Source organism: Gymnogyps californianus, chromosome Z, assembly GCF_018139145.2.
Source record: "Gymnogyps californianus isolate 813 chromosome Z, ASM1813914v2, whole genome shotgun sequence".
Taxonomy (NCBI): Eukaryota; Metazoa; Chordata; class Aves; order Accipitriformes; family Cathartidae; genus Gymnogyps; species Gymnogyps californianus.
In genome coordinates this window covers 22610385-22634623 of record NC_059500.1, presented here as the reverse complement: position 1 = coordinate 22634623, position 24239 = coordinate 22610385, and the positions used below count along the sequence as shown (strand labels likewise).

At 41.2% G+C, this 24239-nt stretch overlaps 1 protein-coding gene across 1 annotated transcript in view; it reads right to left on the bottom strand.

Annotated features, from left to right (window-relative positions):
• Window positions 1–22918, bottom strand: part of EPB41L4A (erythrocyte membrane protein band 4.1 like 4A) — a 135301-nt gene extending 112383 nt beyond the window's left edge. Inside the window, exon 1 of the mRNA XM_050913333.1 lies at window positions 22820–22918. Within this exon, the coding sequence (XP_050769290.1) occupies window positions 22820–22918 (99 nt within the window). The remainder of the gene's footprint in view (window positions 1–22819) is intronic.
• Between the last annotated feature and the right edge of the window lie 1321 nt (window positions 22919–24239).

The window sequence follows — 24239 nt, the reverse complement described above, 5'->3', positions numbered from 1 at the left end:
AGCCCCCATACTATTTAAAATCCAGACAACAGCTATAAACCCACTTCTAAGCATTATACTAACAGAAACTTCGGGAATATTCAGATCATATCCAAAGGCTTCCTAGTCTGGCCCTGCTTCCACCCAGAACACACCACTGCACACAAAGAAAGCACAAAAACACACCTGGCCTACTCAGGCAATGCATTGTAAACGTAGTTCAGAAAACCAAAAACAAATGAGCTCTTTGCTTCCAGGGAGATTTCATGCCCCCTGCTATTGTGAAGGTTTTGCCACTGGGGCAAGCAATTCTGTCTCCACTGACCTGATTTCCCTGACACCTTGTTTTTCCATGTCATAGGCAGAAATACCTGGAAATGCATCTCAATGTTAACACTATACAGCTAGAATCATCTCTAGTATCCAATACAAGCAATGAGAAGAGAATGATTAATGACATTTTAAAACAGTCAGTAGCTGAACTCGAAAAGAAAGGCTGCACAGAAAAAACACTGGAGAAGAAACTGATAAAAAAAATTCTAGATAAAACATATACAAATAACATAAACCGTACAAAAGATCTATTCTGGAACATTTACAAACTCCATAGCTTACAAGTTTAATGCACAGTCAATGGAAATCTACAAAGCTATGTAAGATAACAAATGTGCCACTAACAATTGAAAACCATACCTGAAAATCCCGGCCTTATGTTTTCTGAAAAAGATACTGGAAAATGCGAAACAATACACTACTTTCAGGATTTAAATGGCTAAAAATGTGAGTTCATGCAGTCACGTATTATTATATTAAATCATGCTGTTTATGTAAATACTGTTTTTACATGTTAAATTAGTCTCTCGACAAAGATGATTAACACATGAAGCAACCTTTATGGTATGTTTGTGTGCACAATTGCATCTAAAATTTAAAGATTCCAGTGAATACTAATGTTTTGAAGCTTTTTCCACCAATTCTAGTTCTGCTAGGACAACATTTACATAATACAGGGGGTTTTAAATTTCTTTTGAGAAAATTACACACACACCCCCCATTTTTTCCAGGCCTGTCAAGGTTATCAAAGGTCTTTTTCAACAAAGGAGAAGGTGACAACAGTCTGACCCTCAGCCTTTTGAAATCAGTGGAAAAATATCCGTTGACACAATTGTCCATCTAACCTAGATCACTAAATATAGGAGGAAAAAAAACGCAAAGAGCTATTCACAAACACGCTCTCATGCACACAATAGAGAAGTGGGGAATAAAGCCAGAAGTTGTGGAGGGTGGGGTTTTTTTGGTAACTGATTTGGTTGTCACGCTGAGTGCCACATTTAACTAAGCTCCATATATAAAGATACAACTCCAATTCTTCAAATTTACAATATCCTAGTCAGCGAAGATGACTAATATCGCACGTTACGCAGACAACACATCTGTTACTTTCATCCCATTGTCAACTAACTCACACAAAAATACTGTGCACCTGCTGTTCCTTTACAAGGGGCTCAAAAACCTTTTCCAGACTTTCAGGAATGGCACATGAGCTACAGCAGTTCAGCAGTTCTTCAGCACACTGCACTCTTCAGCCATTGGTCTCCTGGAAAAGAGCTCTGGCCTTTCAATTACTTTTTTAGACAGATAGATAGATAGAGATAGATAAGTATATAATATATTTATACTTTTGTATATTTTATATACTCTTTTATATATAATATATATGTTATATTTATATACACACACACTTATGTATAATCTACACACACACATGCGCACACATGTTAGTGCTCCACTTGTTTATCTACCAAGAATTGCTACTGCTAACACATCTGACTTGGGAATAACACTATCAACAACTAGTGCTGGACTTCCAGGATACTAATTCTTCAAAATATAAAATGAGGAAAAAATGATCTAATGTAACTGAACCGCCACCATTAAGCCTAAGCATAATTACAAACTGCCAATGTTTTATTGTAACTCCACTCTAAACTGCCCACCAAGCAAACTACTGAACTTGCCAGATCAAAGGAAGCAATATTAAAGAAACGGACACACGATTCAACAATTTTATGCATGATGGTGAAATGAGTCTGTTTTGTATGAAAGCTCAGTCCTTTCATAAACTCAGAAAATGTCTATCTTATACTTTGTTCGCCAAATACTACACATGGAGCTTCAATATAATACCAATTAAAACAATTATTTCACTTTACCAAAAATGCATGAGCATTATTTCTCCATTTTGACATTACACTATTAATCCATAGCAAATTTACTGATTAAAAGTAAAGTTCTGGGGAAAGAATGCAAAATAACTTCGTGAACAAGCTGACACTACAGTATAAAATAAAGATACAGTCAAAACCGTGATGTAATGGGTTTGTTTGATGACTACAATTAGTAAACTTTTTGAGAGTATGGATTTTTTCCCCCATGTTTTCACTGCATCCCCTATCACACAAAAGGCAGGAAAAGATTTTGAGACACATTTTCACACTGTGTAATTTTTTATTCGATTTCAGAGTAGTATCTTCAATAACTACTCAGTAAAACCAAACCATTTACAAAACTCTGCAGATAATTTGCACAGAACATATCCAGATGCTCGAAAATCCAGAAAATTCATTTTCACAATCAGTATTTGCTCAAAGTTTTAGATTTCCAGTTACACAGCTTAAAATACTGTAGTTCACTATAATCTTAAAGCAGCCCAGTTTCTGTAAACCAGACAGATAATTAATTTTTTTCACCACTAATTAATCTGCTGAACTGTGAAGTGAAACTTTTTCTTGCTGACAACAGGCTACTGCAATATGAAGTTGAAGTAAAAGGAAAAGGTTAAGATGGGAAAAAGAAGAAACCGTACTCTGTTCTGCTTTTGTGACAACACTATGGCAAAACGATATTACACATTTTAAGATCTATCTTCTAGAATGCGGAGCCTATTGAGAAGGCTGCGGAGAACAATTCCCCATGTATTAAAACCCATTTTTCTTAGAACTGGTACAATGCACTGGAGCAACACTTTATTTTTGTAAACTCTTGTAAGACATCCCAATTCCTGATATATTACAAGTGTGGTTGCATTAATTCTACCATCAACAAAGACGAGGTCAATACTGGGCCTAGATATAAAACATGAAATTTAATAAATGCATAAAGCAGGAAGGTAACACTGGAAACAGTGTTGGTGATAGCACATCATCAGTGGAGGTGCCTCTTCTTTTTTTCTTCTTTAAAGAAAAAATAGCTCTAGAAAAACCACAGACAAGAAATCAGTTCCTACACTTCAGCACAAACATTTTTAATAATGACTCCCAAAACACAGCCTTATATAAGGGGGTGAAGGAAGGTTAGATTTAACAGCATTTATTAAAGTATTTCTGATCCAGAGGAGTGGGGAAAAAGAACAGTTTACAGGTTGAATGACGTATGACCTGACTTCATTGTGTAACACTGTATTCTGTAATTATTTATTGCATTTACTATTCATACACACTCAGTTAAGTGAAACAGCATGATAAAACTCTTTTCAGCAAGATGAACAATAAACTCATCTTTTGTAAATTAACTAAGGCAACTACTTTTTGGAATGTTCCTGTTTTTCTTGTGCAAGTAACATTTTTGCAAAGGCTTCAGAGACAAAATACTAGCACCTTTGTCTTACAAAACTACAGTGTTGTTTAAAGAAGGGTTTTAAGCAGAGAAGGTCCCTGACAAAACACATTGACTTCAGTGCAGAGGTCGTAATGCCCATCTTTAAAATCACAGGGCTTTCAATAGTAGCATTCAAACTTTTCACCGTGGGCATACGGGAGTATTTGAAGGAGGTCAGCAGGCATTCGGTCCTTCTCTGCGCCCCAAACAACTCTAAGTGGAAACTCTTGGCATGTTCCCCAGTGGGGGCTCCCCGCCTCGGGGTGACCTGGTGGGCTGTGATCCAGGAGATCCAGCTCCCACACAGTCCTGCCCATAGCGCCTTCTCAGGGTGGGGAAAGGGAGCGGCTGGGATAAGCCCTGTTCTAGCCATAGCCAGGTGGCATACGACTCCTCAGGAATCACAGCCAACTGGAGTAAATTAAAGTAGACCTCAGGCTACCTTAGATAGGGCTGGGCCAAGTCAGGAGAGGAGAAACATGCAGCTGTAATTAGGATAGAGTTCAAGGAACACATACCCTCTTAATCAAAAACATTTTTCCTCGTAATTTGGTCGAGCATTAATAGTTCTACAAAGGTCTTTGTAGCATACCTCCTGTCCTCCCCATCTCTGCAGTCACAGATACAAATACTAGCAAGTCTAGGCAGGAAGAAGCATGAATGGAAGGGAATATTACCTCTGCCATGTCATTTCTATTTCTACTGCGCTCAGGATTTTTGGATCCTAAAAGAAGGGGTCAGATGACAAAAATTCAACCGCAATGTCAGTGCAGAGGCTGAAGGTAGTTCTCCTCCCCAGCAGATGCATCAGGTAGGTAACTCAAAACAGACTGTCCCTGAAGACAAGCATCTCAGCAAGCCAAGAGCCAAATCGGAGACAAACACAAACTGTTATTCTTAAGTTCTACAGAACCTCGGTACAACTGAACCCAAACTGGAACAATACTGGAAAATATTGGTTCAACACCCTTTTTCTTCTGTAATTTTGCCGCGTGGATAGCAGTTGGCATGAAAGGTGGTTAACACTATTTACAGATTCAGCCTAATGTTACACTGTCAAAAGAACAACATGACCACAAAGACACTGGAGAACTTCTCAAATATGAAAGATGAGAACTGCCTAATAAGAAGCCATTACACATTCAGGTCCTTCAAAGCCTGAGACCAAACTGCAAGTAGCGCTGCCTGTAGAAGACATGAGTTCACTTCGAGGAACTTCCTGAAAGCAGAGTGCTCTTCTAGAAATCATGAGTTTTCTAAAATCATGAGTTTTACCTTTGGGAAGTGAATTCATACAAACTTTTAAAAATGGTAAGGGACACTGGATGCAACAGTGTCGTGGAGATGTCAAAAATCAGATGTATAAAACCAAGCCAACAAACTTAAAAATTAAGTCTGCAGAGAGAAATAAATCTGTCTATGGCTGCAGGCTTTTTTTTTTTTAAGAGGAGAGGGGTCAGGAAGTTGGCAGAGCTGGTGGTGAGGTTTGTTTGCAAATTTTTTTGCTCTGCTTCTGTTTTGTGGGTTTGTTTTAAGTCAACCCGTTCTCTGAGGTTAAATAAAACCTCAGATTTTTGCCTGAACACATTTCCAGTCTTCAAGGTCCTCTCAGATCTTCTAACAAAGAACTGTACGAGAACTTGTATCTGGTAGAAGGACTTATATCTGATAAGATCGATTTTAATTAATATATAAAGTAGCTGTTTCACACCACAGTGCTTATTTCCCCTCACATCACTTGCCCCTTCTGCTACATTACCATTATCGTCATCTACAGAGATGAGACACAAAGAGACTGCCAAAATACTGTAGTTCCCTGTGGTAGAGATTGTAAAAGATACATCTACTAGTCCCTAACTCCCAAAACTTAAAGTCAAAATAATGAAACAAAACAGAAAAAAAAAGGAAACATAATTTCCCCCTTTCTTAAGTGCAAAGTCTTGAAGTCCAGACCCTCCCAAGGGGGTTAGACTGGTAGAAGCAAGAACTGCACTCTGCTCATTTACATACCATCTCAAGGCTTTGGCCAGCAGACCAATCTTACCCATGTTCAGTCTCCTCGTCATCTTCTTCAGAAGGCTATTTCATATCACATCTTCTGGATTTCTGCTGGATCCCAGCCTGGCTCAGTTTAAAGCTGCCTTGGAATGGGCAACGTTCTGCCAAGCAAATAGCTCCAGGGACAGCCAACATGAAGGACAGAGGTAATGATACGCATTCGGAAAGCGTGTTGTGGTTTGGAGCAGTGGAAGGAGAAGCTGCCAAAGCTTTTGCAGAGTCACAAGGTTAAGTCCCCTCTGCATGGAGACTCTCAGAAAAACACAGCAGAACAATAATTCTTAGAGGCAGCAGCCTAAGGACCACTGCTGCTCAACCTCTCAAATAAGAGTATCCATACAGGAGCATAAAAGTATATGCTGTTTAAAATGTGCTAACAACATTAGTTGATTTACTGCACACAATGAGAAAGGAATCTATGCACAACCTTCTACCCATAGATGAAATTGCTGCTCCAAGTTTTTTGCTTTTGTGTCGTTGACAGCGTAAGGTATATGCTGTCATCTACTTGCTGGGAGGCCTCTGTCTCCCTCTCACTTACCAGACTAGGAAAAAACAAATGAAAGAAGGTGAGGGGAGACTAAGAAGGTTGTTTAGATTAATTTAGTTCTCTCTCCTTATCATCCAGGAAGGAAACAATAGAACAAGAACTATTCAAGAAAGACAAAAGGGAACTGCAAAGCATGATTTCAGTGAGAACACACTGCAGAAACAAAGACAAAGTTTCACACGGGTACCCAAAAACATTGGGTAGGAGAGAAACAGCTAAGGTAAAGCAAACCAGTGCTGGTATTTTCCCTAGGTACCTGAATATGAGATGGTAGCGGAAGACATCTGCATACAACCTAATGCCCCATATATGCATAACCTCCCTCATCGTGGGTGTCAGACAATTGCCTGAGTGCCTGTCCCTGCCCAAAGTCAAGCTTCCAGCATTTCCTAGCATCAAGTCTCCTAACATACTATAAAAAAGCATGTTAAAAAAGGTTAATGATCAAACATACTCTATGCACAGGCCCACTGAAGTTAGGAAAAAATGAAAGTAGCTTAACTGAAAACAAAATTACCCTGGCTAGATGTCAGGGAAAGCTTTCTAACTAGAAGAGTAACAAAGGATTACAGCTGAGCCCCTGGGAAGCTCCTTTAGTTGAGGTTTTCAAAAACAGATCAGACCAAAAGAACCTGTAAAGAATGAACCACATATTTGTGACCATGCCCTCATGTAATGTAATTCACTATAAATTGACTATATATCCTATTCATCTAATTCCCTTCTACCCCTATTGCTCTACAGAAGCAATCCTAGCCATTGAGAAATGATGACTTTACCTTCAAGGAAAAAAAAAATAAAAATCACAACACTTGCTTTAATTCTGAGCTTCCTCACAGAAATATGCAGGCTTACTGGTTTTAGGAGTCAGCAGGGTTCATGCTTTTGAGTTCCTCTCTGCAACCATGACAACAGAAAGTTTAAATTATTTTAAATGAGAGCAAGAAAGAAATTCCAAGACTTTGCATTGACAAAAACACCAAAGTGAAATCCACTATAAGAATCAGACTGTAGCACTGCAGATTTGAAGCCTTCCAGAGAAATCAGAGACCCTTGAAGATACCTATGTAAGCTGAACTACCACTACCACAACCTGTGCAGGCTCTTAGCCAACAGCAAATGAAAGATAATGGAACTAAAGCCTCTTATTGCAATCTAAACTAAACTGAATTACTAAATATTTGCTATTCATGCATATGGATAGCTACCACAGCTGAACACTTACGAGCTTGATCATGTGCCCAAACCTTTCGATAGAAACTTGTAAGAATCAGCAAAGCCCACAAATACTGCACGTAAGTAAAAGATTTAGATACTGTAGTCCCACTGGAGAACTTAATTTGACATAGGGTAACACACCTACCTGAATCACAGAACTTTCAGCTCCATGTCACTACATAAATGACTCTGTGACAGTCAAACCTTCCTTTTGAAATAGTTTTAATATGTTCCGATGTGAATAATTACAGTATTGCTTAGAGGCAAACATTTCTTTGTATCAGCAGCAGCTGTTCCTTAAAACTGTTAAATCCACATTTAATTATCTGGGATTGTTTCTCGATTAAAAATACAGAATCAACAGCATAAAATCCTCTATCTTCTGTTTCTAGCATTCAGTAAGAAAATGCCAACTCGTAATGCTAAGATGCTGCTTCCCAGTTTCAGCTCATGGGTCTAGCTCTCATACACCAGGCATCATAAAGGCACCTCAATGTAAGTGATACTGCTGTGCTGATATTTACTCTGTAACTGGTAATTCAGGCCTTGAGACAGTTTTTCAGAATTACCTGAATGCCAAGCACAATCTTTAGAAAAGACTTTTGAAAGACTCTTATGCAAGCAGCTGAATACTCTTGAAAATAAGTATCATGCCTGTCCTTTGTGTACAATTCCAATCCTGCCTATGATTACGTGATACAAGATAATCCCCATTGACATCGACAGGATCTTCCTCACCACGATCAGATCCTTCCAATTTCTTCTTTTTCATATGCATAATTTTTTCTGTTTTGATTTGAATTTTGTTTGTTTTGGTACATTATTGCTTAAATGACATTTGAGATAATCCAACAAAGGATAGTATTATTTTTTTCTCCTGTAGCAGAACGTGTGTGAGCTGACTAAAGCCTAACCACTGATTTGACTCATTTTGGCTTAATCAAGTGTCACTGGAGGATATAACTCCCAGTTGAAGCAAGAGCCCAAAACCAGAACAAACCTTTTTTCAAAATAAAAAATCCTTTTAAGTAGATCCAGCCGTCTATCTAAATGAAGTAGATTAAGAAAAAAAATCACAAAAATCATGTTACACCAGGGCTCAAACAAGTCTGTTATTTCACCAAAATACTTTTTTCTGCTCTAATCCTTAGCATAGATAGATATATATGTTTCAAGGTGCTTCAACCTTCTCCAACATATTCCTTTTCCCACAAGTGAGTAGCCTGTATAACATGAGCACTATCATAATGTGTAGCCAAACAGACTACAGGAGGACTGGATTTTTTTTCCCCATGAAAGCACATCCAGTTAGTCAGAAAGACAATTTTTGCATGCAGAGAAAATCTTGAGGTTTGGGGGTTTGATGGGCTGCAGGGCTGATGGGTTGATCAAACAGGTTTGATAGATTGTGGGTTCTGTGTTTTGATAAGGTCAGTATTTACTGTGGAATTACCTGGCTGGGCCTTTGGCAGACAAGCTACATTTGCAGCTTTGTGTTAGAGGTGCTTAAAATCTTCAGGCTTGCCTAGAAACCTTCTTCAATTCACCCTGCTCCTGGAACCACAGTGTACCTCCCTCCCAGCCTGCCCCAGGCAAGGGTGGTCGAGCTGCTAATGCTAACCTATTATCTTTCTCACTTAAGGAAAGGTTAAGGTAGGTAAGTACAAAATTATTTGTATCAGTATAAACTGTTCCCAAGCTGTTTTACCTTTATAAAGTTTTTGCGATGAAAACAGAACACCCTTAACCAAAATTATGACAGCCGTGCAAGAACTGGATATGCATCAGTCCAGAGCTACCCATAATACGCACTTATAATTTGGGGCAGACGCCTGCTGCAATTTACTTACAGCAGAATTCTGCAAATTTATACTACCAGAGCAACAACTCCAGACGAATCATCTGTTCTACTGCCTAGAGACAACATTCCCTGAACTGACAACTTGGCCTCTTTTCCCCTGCATCCTAACCTGCTCCCCTCCCACACCTGTCAATTTGCCCACTCGTGTATTGCGGCAGCCCTAGACTGAGACCTCTCTGGGGCAGGGCCTGCTTTTGCGTTGGCTGTCTGCAGAGCACTTTGATGTTTTATCGGTGCGCTCAAGTGCTACCACCACTAAAACAATGTATCACTCTACAAAAACTCCAGCCCCAACTTTGTGCAGGAGGAAACAGCTGTACACTTGAAAAATAACCTAAATCTATACGTATCATGAATGCTGGAGCATAAACTAATAGAGTCAAGGGCATTGTTTAATTAAATGTCCACTCCCTCCTTCCAGATTGAAAATGGCTAGTGGTCCTGACAGAGCGCAAGGCTTCCTTTGTGTATACTTAACACAATCACTACTGCAATTTCCTTTAAATCGTTCTTCTGGTTCCCCCCTCCTGCTTCAGACTTAAAAGAGCTAAGAAGAATCATGCTTTTCCCTGCATTATGATTTTTTTTTCCTTTTTGCAAGCCTCTACTGAATAGAAAAAGCCTGTATCAGGCCGGTCAGGTTTCCTGTTCCCCTGTAACTGTTACTAACTGACTTCAAAATGCAAACACATTTGTATGCGCGGTGAACTTCATAGCAAACACCTGCTTCTTAAAGGCGCTGTACACTCTGCTAGCTCCTGTAATTTACTGCTTGAGTACATTCTTTCCCTTCATTTTCTGTACACTCAGAAATCAATGTTCAAGATTCAATTACACTACTTTTTTACAGTTCAAGTGATTTCTCTTATCCTATATTTCTTCTGTACGCAAGAAAAGGAATATGAATCAGAGCAAGCTTGAGAAACTAGATAATAAGCAGCAGCCTGTTAGATGTCCTTTTTCTTACAGATAATAATACTAAGTCCATCTGCTCTATGTGGTGAGATTCATGTAGGAAAAAATGCATATTAAGATGAAGAACTTTAATCCACTGTAGGCAAAGGCAGAAGAAACTCCACCAGTTTCAACAGAATTACATCAATCCACTGGTGGATTAGATACAAACACATACACAGTATAATCACCTCAAGTTGAGCATGGAGATGGGCATACCATACATTTACATAACTTTGAAAGACAGGTGAATGCAGTAATGAACACTGGCTTGTACTTTTGTGACTTTTCAAGTGCATGCTTAAACTTCAGTAGAGCACGCATACAAAAACCTAGCTGTTTTGAATCACCATCAAGAGAAGACACATGGTAGGATTAAATAACACTGAAGAAAATTTCACTTACCCTTTTGATATGGAGTTTCTTTGGGTGCATTATTTGCTTATGAAAAGTTCTGGATTAATATTCCTGGAGGCAGGGTTCTACAAGCACACTATGTGTATGTCACACGCAGCAACAAAAGTATCTCTGTATGCTGCCCTACTGCAAAGCTTCAACTCTGACCTATGTAATACTCATGAAAAAAAAATAAAATTTAAAAAAAAACAATTTCTTAAATCAAGAAAATAGAAAATGTCATGGGCTCAGATACAGACTATGCAACAGGAAAAAAAACACATCTATAACAAAAAGCTGGGTTTGATTCATTTTCAGTGAACTCAATCCAGGTGGTTTAATTCCCTCCCAATCAAACCTTCCTCTCAACAAAGTATGCAAAGTCAGAAACATGCTTTCCTGCAGGACTTCTGCCTTCTTCTGGAGTTTCTGCATGCTACAGTAAAAATTTTGAGCTCTTACAAAAACAAAAACAGGACAAATCACTGCAAAGAAAGATTTACAACTAAAGAAAGGAAGTATTGAGGAACTTCTCTCCTTTTGATATTTTATAGATTCCTCTCTCCAAACATCTTAATTTCACCAAGACCCCTCCAATTTCTGTACAGACATGCACACAGTATCAAAAATAAACCTATTATTTTTCTGACCATCCATGCTGACTTTTGTTCACCTGTTCACAAAACAGCAGACATCATAAACAAACATGGTTTGCATTGCAGTTTGTCTTTAAACAAAGACTTCAGGAGACAGTTCGTGAAACCTGCTTCTACAGCAGAATTTTTTCAGGAAAGTGGGAAAAGAGAAAAAATAGATCTAAGATCACAGAATAAAGATTCAGTCATGAAAGCAACAAACACCGCTTTCATGCTCTAAACAGTCAGACTCAAGATCTGAACACTGATGAAAGGCCAAGGATGACTAAGAAAAAGTTTAACTTTTATTTAAAAGGTAGAAAGTTTACACGTTTCTTTTATGTGAACAACATCTAACATCTTTGTACAAGATCTAACACATTTTATTTTCAGCGTCATCATTTACTAATTGAGCCTGCTCGCAGAAAAATTGGGTCCAATTTGGCTCCTCTTGAAGTTGGTGCCAAAGCACACCAGAATACCTATTGTCTTCATTGGAATTGAAATTGGATCCACAATTTCAAGTATTCCCAATCAGGTAAAGGCTTTGGTAACTCACTATTGCTTTCACAAGAAAAAGAAATGTTATTACCAAATCGCTGCCTGAGGAAGAGAATTGGCTTTTGCAGGAACAGCCCAGGGACACTGGAGGAACAGCTGAAGGAACCACAAGGCCAAGAGCATTTTCTTAATAGTCAATCTCATCCATACCTATCTGGAGCATTGGGAGAGCAGAGAGTGCCCCCCATTTTTGGGCAAAGACAGTTTGTAGAGGTGATTTTAAAGGCACTTTAGTTTGTTAAGCCTTAACACAGAAGAACAAAAGACTACTCCAAATAATCCAGAATAAATGTGGTACCTTTGAATGACACCAAAAGCTTTTGTTTCCAAGTATGATCCCATGGCTTTAGAGCTTGCTGTGTGCCAGGTGAAGAACATACACGCTGAAAAGAGAACTGAAGTGTTCAGCCAACTTAAATGTTATACACAAAAAGAAAAGGCATATGGGCATGTGTTTTGGAACTTTTAGGTCCTGCTGAGGGACTTTTAGAGAGGAAAAAAGAATAGAGGGAAGAATATGGCTGAAGAATCTGACATCACTTCAAAACAGAGGCAAAATATTTGATCTTTTGAACTTAAGGGCTTTATTCCATCCTGAAAATATTATTAAAAAACACCTTTAAGCCCACTCCCTCCTCCCCTACCCAAAGCAGCCAATGCAAATTAAACCTAAAAAGCTGAGGGCAAGTCAGGACATTCACACACCTCTTCAAAAGATTCCACTACAAGGTCTTGTGGCTTTCTTCCCTTCTTTCACAGAGGAAACAGCGATATGAGAAAAGTTTTCTGCAAGTGTAACCATGCTGTTAATTTGCATCTCTCCTTCATTTGCCCAGGGCCTTTTTCTCCTGATCACCACTACTGAACTTAGGCTACCTTTCTCCCATGACCCCTTCTGAAGTGCCCTAATTTCCTCTGAAAGGAGATCCAGGCACAGTTGTCAGGATCATTTGCTGCGTGGTCCCCAACATAAACAGCTTGGTTTCAGTCGTTCAAGCCAGCCTTCAACATTACCCAGCAATGTATGCACCTTCAAAGCACCCTGATACATATCACTCACCCCTTACAGTCATGCTATGACAATCAATCAGAATTATGATAGTCTGAGACTCAGCTTTCTTTTATTCTGGCATATTGAATAAACAAACCAACCATACAGACAAAAGATTGTCTGTCAGCATCGAGCAGACTTCAAAGGACCCCCAAAGGGGGAGGTCTGGGCTGTGTGCAACACAGCGTAGATGTGGCCAGCTGCACCACTTCAGCCCAGGATGCAACAGGCTCCTTGCACTCCCTCATACTGTCTTCCTACGTAGTACAGACACGGCCACAGAAAACCACAGGAAACGAGAATCTGATGGTTCCTCAGCATGAACAAAAACTGAAAAAGTAGTAGCAGTCATGGCTTTCCAGTCCCATTTGGTTCTGACACATGCCTTCCTTTCCCTTCAACAGCCTTGATGAGAAGATTACACTACTTTATAAACAACAGCCATCTTCTATACTATAGGTAAATAGATAACACCACCAAAACAGAATTAGAGCAGAGGCAAGGCCTAATGCAGTACTCTTCTGTCTCTGGTGTTGGCCAACACCAGCTAGTTTTGAGGACAGTTTAAGATGGCCCCAGTAGGAAGATGCGGAGAGCCTGCTTTCGTATTACGTGTCATACCAATATTCTGAGATTATCTCTTTTCAGAAGGAATATCTAACCATTTGCTTCAAGTTGTAAGTCAGTGCTGAACTCACTCCTCACTACTCACCTAAGTGTTCTTCCTCATTTTTTAAATTCTGAGTAGCTAGTTTCACCAGTTTCCTGTGGTACTCACACATGGCATTAAAAAAAAGTGTATTTTCCCTTATGGTTCTGAATGTAGCCCCTTATAAAGACAATTCTTGTTCTGGTATTCTGAGGAGAAAAATAATTAAACCCCGTTACATTCCTTCCAGCCACCATTCATCCACCAAATAGGAAAGAAGTTTGTCGCAATTTTTTACACTGTGACACTGAGAATCTGAATAAAACTGAGGAACCAAAACCAGAACTGTAATTTTTCCATATCTGATTTATTTAAAACATTAACAATAAACTAGATCTTCAATATTTAATAAATAAGAAGTGGGTGTTACTACAGATAGAAAATATTTTGGTGACACTACAAATAACCTATTCTCAGACATAAATGAGAACTTACAGTGAAATATATAGTATATGGAAAACAAGAACCAGGTCTGGTGTTTTTTATCTGGATGATCTTTCTTCTGGTTCAATCCTGCAAGATGCTCAACTGCCTTTAGTTCTGCAAAGTGTTAAAGCATATGCTTACATACATTAGTAGCCATGCCAAATTTTACCACTAATTACATAGGGAAACTGCTATTTTCTGCCTTCCAAATACTTTTCATGCAATTGAGATATAAAAGATCCTCCTTTTCCATTACTAAAAGGCATTCTGTCTCACACAGCCAAAGAATTTATCCCTCAGTGCATTCAGTTCTCATTTTCCTGAGAACACAGGAAAGATAGTAAAGCGCTGAGCCACTTATTATCAAACTGGCTCACTCAACCACATACAGATTTTACCCACATACTCAAAATCTCAAGAACTATGGGAAGACAGTGTCTTCTTGTCTGGCTTATAGAGAGCCATTTGTAACCCTGAAAAGTTTAAAAGGTAAATACTGACAAATAAATAAGTACATGAATCATACAAAATATAGCCCACTTTTTCCTCCACTTTAGTAATGACTTTATTCTATATTTTAAATGTAAGTGGAAGGAGCAGTTGGATTTCACAGAATGTAAAGGATTTCCCTTATTAAACATAACTAATACAAATATCTGATAAGAGGGAGGGTTTGCCACTTGTATGCACTTGCCTCATGTCACACCAAGACAGAATAAAAAAATTCACTGGAGCAATGAGAAAGACAGGGTTTTTTAAAAGGAATCCTTACAAACCTCTAAGACTTCTAACAACCAAGCTTTACCATAACACCCCTGGTACCATAGGTTAATGATGCATTCAACCCACTAAAGATTTCTATGAAGAAGGATCAAAAAATCCCTACACAGGTATTTTAAATTTTAGTTGTTATTTTCAACAATGATGATTTGCACTACCAATTCAAAGAAACTACTGAGGTGCCTTTTTTCCAGCTCTGGAAAGGTACTACCAGAATTACATTTCACAAAAGGTCTCTTCCCTTGTCATCATAGCGTTTATTTTCCTCTCTCACTTATATTCCCAACTGCTCCTCTCTCTCTCAATTTCTAATCTCCCCAATACTACTGTTTTTCTTTTCCTTTCCTCAATTAAAGAATGCAAATCCACTGGCTGTGTGATTACTGCTGCCTGTGTTCCCTTCTACCCCTCAGACTGGACCATCCTGGCCCATTTTCTTACAGGTAAGCACCTGCCTTCCAAAGAGTCACTAAGCACAGTCTACTTCTGACCAGTGGGATAACAGGCAAAACAAGGTATGGTATGTTTATGGTGATATTGAAATTTTAGCTTTTAAAAAATCAATATTTATGGTCACAAACCAAGCAATACAGCCTTCTATCAGAGATAAAAAAGCACATTTCCTACTTGGCAAAACAGGCAGGTTCCCCTCTTAATGCTGCAGCAAAACCAAAGGAGAAGAGCTCTCATTCTGCAATGTTTCTATTGGTTTTCCAATCCTAAATAATAGCATGGGTTTATCCCAAGCATGTCCCTTTGACCTTAGTGCGTACAGTGTTCAACCATCCCCAACACAGGATGCAAAGGAAGAAGTGGGAGCAAAAGCACGAACAATACTGAAATTACAATCTTCATTTTAAACTATGAAATTAAATTGGTATGCAGCAAGCACAATATCTGATCAAAAAGGCAGTATCTAAAATGTGTACTAAAAATGCAGTCTGCAAGATTCTACCCAGATATTGAAATATGATTATCCATTTGCAGAGATCTCACTTTTGAATAAAATGCAGCTAGTATAGCTGCTCTATCATTACAAAAATGAAATCCTCTTGAGGAAAATAAGAGTTTAAATAAAAAAAAACACTGACAAGAATGAAGAAAGAAGAATGCATCAGTAATCTCTCATCTTTCTACCAAAACTATGGATATTAGTAATGATGCAACAAGACCAATAATAACTTCTCGTTTTCTCATATGTGTTCAATACCATCTTGGCAGCAGACATTTTACAGTGTGAAATGACATAAAACTCTAGCTTCTTAACGAAATTCTTTCTGAAGCACCTTTCAAATTATTCAGTCTCTTCAAGAGTTCCCCTCATATCACGTGGTAATTTTTAGCAGTTTTCTTTCTTGAGGGGAAAGGTTGCAATTCTGCAGTTGAATTTTGGTTTAGAACTTTAATAAACTAAAATGAATAAAATACCAACAGATGGTATTTAACTATACTAAATACCCTAATACAAGAAATGCTCAATTCGAGTTACAGAAATCCAAAAGCATTTAATAAAAAGGCCACCTCACACAGCTTACATTTGCCCTGGTCATATTAAGAAATTATTGCTCATTGAAACCAGCAAAATAGACCCCTCTGACAATATTATTGCTCAAACCTCAGGCTGACTAAAAGGCAACTTCATTTAAAAGTTAATGGATTTCCTTCTTGCTGTCATGCTGGTTTCATTAATTTAGTTAAGTGCACCTAGGGAAAATAAAGTGTCTCAGTGTTCATTTATTTTATGGTTATTCCCTGGGGTATTCAAAATTGCTGGTCTCATCTGTAAAGATACTGGTGAAATTAGTAATCTGTTTCAGATATGTGACAGTAATTTTAAGAAGTACTTAATAGCAAGGTTCATGAGCTCTTTTATTCCTTTCATTCTTTTTCAACTAGAATTGTGCACTCTTTCAGTCCAATTCCACATGCACCATCTTGTATCAGTGTGCAGTCAGATGACTATTTTATACCCATAACAGAAATTTAAGAAAGAACAGCATCTTTCTAATATGGAAGTGCTGTGGAGTATCATTAATTTATATTTTTCATTTTGGTTTTTTTTTTTTTGCTTTTGTTACAAACAATCCTTAGATGTACTGTATGTACAACGTTAAAGAAGAAAACGTACATATTTACACTTGGAGTCTGACAATATTATCTGTTTAGTTTCCCTGCTGCTGTGCAAAATATGCACAAATAACAGAAAACTGTAGCTTTATAAAGAAAAGAAATTACGAGGTTGCCAACAAGACTTAGAATGGTATCGGTTTTTCTAAATATTGTTTTCAGTGTTTAAAAAAAAAAAAAAGCTGGATTTCAAGATTGTGTCCTTTTAACCAATTTGCTTTTTATGAACTATTCTTTTCAAAACAATATTCTGAATATCTAGAAGAATCTGCCTTGGAAGTATCTATTAATCAATACCAAACAGGGCAAAGCAAAGAATACAATTTAATATGCTGGAGCTTTGATATTACAGTTTAGTAATTACTCTAGGTGGTAAGCAAATTACCATAGGTGGAAACCAACTGCAATCTACCATTAAAAAGACTTTTAGGATTTCTGATATAGTATACCTGCATAATTAAGAAAATTTCTCACAGAAAGATGCTTTCCTTTTTAAAAAATGTAGAAGTATAAAACAGCAGAAATCGCTATCACAAAGGACACATTCCATATTCATACAGCAAATGACTACCAATTTGACTTTTAATGCCAGCTCCCAATTAGAATAATTAACACAATGTAAGATCTTTCTATTCATAGGGCTCTATTTCCTGCTGACATGTGCATTCATTAAGCATTTTCACCAGGGAAAAAAATAGGAGCCTATCATTCCCATATTGACTCCTTGGAGTCCCTGGAGCTAAATTAGCTTCATCCAAAAGTGCACCCCACATTTTCTGTATATACTAAATTTTGAAGGCATGAAGCCTCAAACATTTTGAACTGCTCAGATTAAAAAAAAACCAACAAACTTCACTGGGGAGTGAAAAAAGAAGAATAATGCCAGAATAATCCCCAGAAAACTTTCTAAGAAATTGTACGTTTAGCTATTTCTATATATCATACTACATCATATTGTCAATTATTCCGTAAGTTTCTTAACAACACGTATCATATTCTGATGAACCCACTCCTGTTTTTCACGTATCAAGTCATTTAACACAGTTCCTAACCTCAGTCACTCACTATTTCACATATTTTTGTGTGTGTGGTTTTTTGTTTATTTTTTTAAACCATGTTGAGATGTTGAAGCCTGCTTTTAGATTGTTGGATCTCATTTTGTTAAATTCTCAGTAAATAATCATGAAGAAAAATCTGTCTGCTTATTTCCCAGATAAAAACCACACATTTTCTTTGGAGACTGAGTACCTTATACAGAGATTTGACCTGTAAGTGTACCTGACAAACCATGAAATGCATCTCTGTATAGAGGGCCACATATGGAGGCCCAGACAGCCTTGTATATCACAGAAGTACCAATTAACACCTTAACATACCAAGTTAGTGGTATGGTGGCCACAATATCACTATTAGATGGTACTGCCTAATAAAATAATGTTATAGAACATATACTGTAAATGGGAGTCTTCCAGGAAGAATTAGTGTATCTACCCTATTCATCACATCTCTCATAATGAAACTTTGCTGTTGGCCCATCACACATGTCAAATTATATAAGACTTAGACAGAACAAAAATAGTGCTTAGAGAGGAATTTCAAGGAATACTTCAAAAGTGTAATGACCAGATGGCTTAAGACTAATTAGAGAGATTGTTCACTGGAGAAGTAGCCAATATTTTTTGAAGAACTTTATTCCAACCGAAGAGATACAAACATAAAATAGAGATGTTTCATAATATTTTTAACTTCTTCAGGAAAAAGAAAACAAACATTTGCCTTAAATAATGTATTCAAGAAAAATAAGTAAAAGAGTTGTCAAATTCCTGTTACATACACATTACAGGATGACCATTTTTTCTGAAACAGCTAATCACAAATAGGTGTCATAGCAGTATTTTCTGAGGTTTCCTTGACCTCCAATAACAAGTTTGTGCAACAAGGCACACCAATCTCCTTCTGCGAGGGCAATTACTCCAATTCTTAACAGAGTCAAAATATGTAATGCCCACAACCCGTCACTCAGCTATCATGTCAAAACACTATTGGCGTGTCTTGTGACATCAACATACATGCTATACCTACTTAGGAGGTAGTACTGTACCATAAAAATGCCAAAGTTATTGTTTAATCTATGTGAAGATGAATCAAAGTAACAGTCCTGGAAAGGTGATTATTTTTCAGTTAACAGCTGATTCTTACCATATTTGTAGCAAAAGTCTGTTAAAAAACCATTTCTAATTGGCATCTTGAACATCCTTTTTAGAGGAAAAGCTGCCCCAATCTGCGACCATATACCTTGATTAGACAAACTGTACCAGAACCTGGTGAATAGCCTCTTTTAATCTAAAATTGTTTGGACTAACAACTGCCATTGCTTTATTATCTCAAAACATGTACTCTCCAAAATATCTCTCACTGTTAACGTACTACAGGGAAACATAAAAATTTAGATTATGAGACATTTGATGCCCTTTCCTGATTATCTAGTTATTATCAGCCTGCTGTAAACCTGAAGGCTGGAGAGCCAGCTTCCACATTTCCACACAACAGTGCTTTGACCTTAAACCATGAAGACATAAAGGAAGAACAGCAAGACAGCACTGGTAACGGTGAGAAAACAGAAAAAACTATGAGAAGCAAAAGTCAGTCTGAGCAACTACAAGGAAGAGATCATCACAAACCCCTCCAGACAGCGTGGCCCACGGCAGACTGGTCAGCTGCTACCACCCTAGAGGGCTGGGAACTTTATTCCTGGCTCTGATGTTGACCTGTTGCACAACCTTGGAAAAGTCACTCAACCTATTTGCACCTCAGCTTCCCCACTTGGAACCAGAAAAAAACAATGCTTTCCCTTCCCTAACAAGCTCTTTGAAAGCCACAGAGAAGAGACAAGTATCTCTAAATGCCACTCAAACTCTTAGTCTTGTGCCACCTCTGCTCATTGTTTTAATCTGAAGTACAACTTAAAGCCCACTGTAGTACCAAGGATGTGTTAATAAAAACGATAATTCAAAAATGTCATATTTTGCTGTGTATAGTTGCTGTCAAGCACAGCAAGCCAGAAATAACTACCATGCAAACTAAGCAATGCATCTTCAAAACTCTACATCGGTTCAGAAACAAGTATTTACTTCATGCCTTTATTTCGGATTCAGTGAAGAAACCAAGTTGCCTAGGACTCCTACAGTCACAGAGCTCAGTCTTCCACCCTTCAAAGCAAATAGGACTAAATCCACTAAAATCAAGTAAGTACGTAGACAGTAAATAGCTATTAAGTTGTGGTTTTTATTTCTAGCAGACATGCATCTGCTTGGGGGAAAAGAAGGGAACGAAGTTGCTTGTATAACCACTGAAAATCTCTGCTCTTCTAATAATTCAAGAGTTGTGAAACAGTACTGAAAACATAAGTTTCCTGTGTAGCTGTGAACCCATTTAAAAGTGTGAAGACAAAAGAAAGATCACATCCCGAATCTGAAGTTCTAAGGAAATCTTTGTTTTAAAATAAAATACATAAGAACATTTACAATCTATACCTCAGTGCCAAAGCTGAAATTCTATAAAAACAAATACGAGACTCTGCATTTTTAGATGTGTACACGCTGACAAAAGAATTAAAACAAAACATTCGTATTTCAAGGTTAAAGTGCCAAATGACAGAACATGACGAATTTTAAGTTCTGTTTTACTAAGAAATAATCATATAACTTCAGTGGAAACCTGTAGAATAAAAACAACACAAACGCTCCCCGAGCAGTTTAAAATGGCATAAGCCAGGACTCAGTTGAAAGAGCCAGTTCTGCCCTCCTCCAGCTGTGTAGTGGATCAGGGCACCAATCCAGCTGAAGACTAACCCAGCAAAAGGAAAACCAGTGGTTACCCTTCAGCTGGACGTGCGCTGCTCTTCACAGGCAGCTGCACAAACACTTGTGCAAGCACAAAGGCAAGGGAGAACACAATGGTGGAAACCATTGACTAGGGGAGAGCTATGCAGTTCCTCTCTGTAGGTTTTCAAAGGCTCATGGAGCTACAGCGCTGGGGTGTGGTTTCACATTATACAAATTTAATCTTAAAAAAAAACAACCAAAAAACAGGCTGCTACAAAAAGGGAGATTCTCCTTTCCCTAAAGTTCCCTGCTGTGCAGTGTCAGTGCCTACCCCAAAATGTTAACAAACTACTACTTTTCTGTCAGATCCACACACTGTTCCAACTGACTCTATGACTGCTCCACGGTTAGATACAGACAGCGAAGGAGCAGGTGGAAGTGGTGAAATCTTTAGCACCATAGAACATTCAGATCACACTAAGAATGGCAGGAAGCCACACCCTCATCTTAAACTAGACAGTTCCCAACATTGCAAGTCATGCGTTCTTCAAAAGAAGTTACATCTTCAGACCCTTTCTTTCCCATGGGACATTAATTTTTATTAGACACTGCACAAACCCATCACCTTTCAGGGTCCGGATTCATGAAGCTAACCGTAGGACTATCTTTGCAGATTATTCTTTTAGTATACTTCTTCTGCGACTGCACATTTACAGGCAACAAAAGCATATATGCATGCGTAACATACATACACCCACATCTGCACATATAAAGGTCAGTTTTTCAGAAGTGTCTAAACTTAGACTTCAAAGACCCTACATAGGTACCGAATTCCAGCGTCACAGTGATTTGCTTACTCCTCTGTGCTGAGCATGGATTTATGAGCCTATTTGCAGGCAGTTGATTCAGCAAAGCTTGACAATTCTCAATACATGTAGAGCGGGTAGTGCCACACATTATAGTAAAAATTATATTGTTAAATTTAGACTCCCTCTCCCCCCCTTTGGGTTTTCCTTTCCCCAGTTGCTTCACCAAACTTTAATCATTCAAGGTGAAACATTCAGGCATACAGATTTTTATTCATTGGCTGCCTTAGGTAAAATAGATCAGCCCTCTCCAAGAATAAGTTTTAGAAGAACTGATTCCTTTCTTTTTCTTTTTTTTTTCTGATCCAACACTGAAACCACGTTCTTAAGTTGCTAATAAATTCAAGTCCCCGGCTTTTTGAACAAGGGCTTCAAGTGTCTGAGCCATGCCATTTGCTGTCACCAGGCTTAACCAAACAGGACCAAGTCAAGGGCCTTTAGAAAAATCTCAGTTTTCACAGGCTCTGTCAGCCCTCATTAGCGTTTGGCAGATGACTACTTTGAAGAGTTCACCCTCGCCGAGCGTGCTGCAGCAGAGCAAGAGCTTTTCCCACCGACCAGGCTACCGGCCACAGGGCTGGAGACGAGGCTGGACCTTCACCCCTCCGCTCGGGAGCTGCTGCCCTGCCGGCCCGGGGGCGGGGGGAGGCGCCCGGCTCTGCCCCGCTGCCGGCGGCCTTTCCCCCGGAGAGGCGAGCCGCTCCCAGGAGGGCACGGCAGGGAGCAGCGGCCAAAGGCAGAGGGAGTGATTCAACACGGGTGCGCAACAGCCCGTGTACACAGCCGCCTTTTTCTTTTTCTTTTTCTTTTTTTTTGGTAGCATGTACAGAAAAATACTTGTGCGGAGTGTCCCGAGTCCTCCGGCGTGGTCGGCACCTGCTCGTTTAAATGAGTGTCTCAAAGTAAAGTCTCTAAAGCCACGTCTGCCTTACCGGCACGCGTCTTCCTGATTCATCTGTCCCTTGCGCGACCGCAACGAAAGTTACGAAATTATTTTTTCGCCTCCCGCGGGATCCCGAAAACCCTTTTTCCTACCGCCGCTCCCTTCCCGGCTACCGAGACGCGGTGGGGAGGCAGACGCCGCCGGGCAGCCGCACCGCACGGCGCGGAGCCCGGCCCCGGGGACTCTCCCGCAGCGCATCTCGCAGCCCGGCCGGCCGCCCTTACCTTGATGCCCTGCTGCTGGGTGGTCAGGGTCAGCTTGGACTCGTCCAGGAGCAAAACTTCGCAGTAAAATTCCTCCGGGACCGCGCAGAAACAGCCCATGCCTGCTGCGATGGCCGAGGACGGGGCTCGGAGGCGCGAAGAGCCCCGAGCGGCGGCGGAGAGGGGCTGAGGCGCAGCCGGGGCTGAGCCGCGCCCGGCTCCGCGCCCGGCTCCGCGCTCCGCCGCAACGGCTGGAGACCGGCGGCTGCTAGGGCGCAGCGCCCAGCCCCACGGGGCGGCCCTCCGCCGCCGCCATCCCGCGGAAGAGCCTGGACGGGGGGTGCCGGGCTCTCCCTGTGGGAAAGGGGGAGGAAAAAGACCGGTGGCTTTTTAGGAAGGAGCCCAGGGCGCAACTCTCGCCCGCGGCTGGCTGTCACGGCGGCTCCCCCGCCGCTGCCGCCCCGGGGAGGTACCGAGCCGCCCACCCGCCCCGTCCCCCGCCCCGTCCGCGCACGTTTCCGCGCCTCCTCTTTGTGTGGAGGAGCGGGCGCCGGGGGAGCCCTCTCCACCGCCGCAGCCGGGGGGGGGGGGGGGTCGGGGGGTCCCCGCCCGGCGAGCGCGTTACCTCCGGCCGCGGACCCTGCTAGCGGAGCGGGGCGGCGGCAGTGCCCCGCGGGCGCGGGGCTGGCGTCCCCCGGCTGCCCGCGGCCATGTAGGGAGGGCGCCGGCAGCCGCTCGCCTCCTCCCCCGGCGGGGGCGGAGGGATGGGGGGAGCGCCGCCGGGCGCCGGGAGCGAGCCAGCCGCCGGGCAGCCGCCGGCCGCCTCCTGCCGGCCGCCGCGCAGGGCTCCCCCCGGGCGGGCGGCGGCGGTGGCGGAGCGGGGCGGCTTTGAGACGCAGGCCGGCAGACGGCACCTGCCAGGCCGAGGAGCCGCCGCCGCCCGTGGGCTGGCTGCTCCGCGCCCGCCCGCCCCGCCTGCCCGGCGCCGACACCGTCCCCGGCGCAGCCCGGGGACCGGCCCGCGGCACCGCGCCGCATCTCACGGTACCCCACCGGCATCCCAGGTCCGGAGCCGGACCCTCGCTGCCCTCTCCCGGGGCTCAGCTGTGCCGGTTGACGGCGGGGGGGAGGGGGGACGATGGTCCCGGCCCCGGCCCACCCCCCTCGGGCTCTCCCCGCCGGCTCCTGCCACCGCTGCCCCCCCCGCCGGCGGCCGCGGCCGCGCACGCCGCGGCAGCACTGACCCCTGCTGGGCCGCCGGCGGCGGGGAGCACCGGGGCCGCGCTGCCCCGTGGACCGGCGGCGTCCCGCCGGGGTCGGGCTCCCCGAAGGGCGTCAGGTCGGGGAGCGAGTTTTGTCTCCGTGCTTCGCGGGGAAGGGCTTCAGGAGACACGGGTGAGGGGTCCAGGAGGGGGTGACTTTAAGAGTAGCCTTGGCAGGA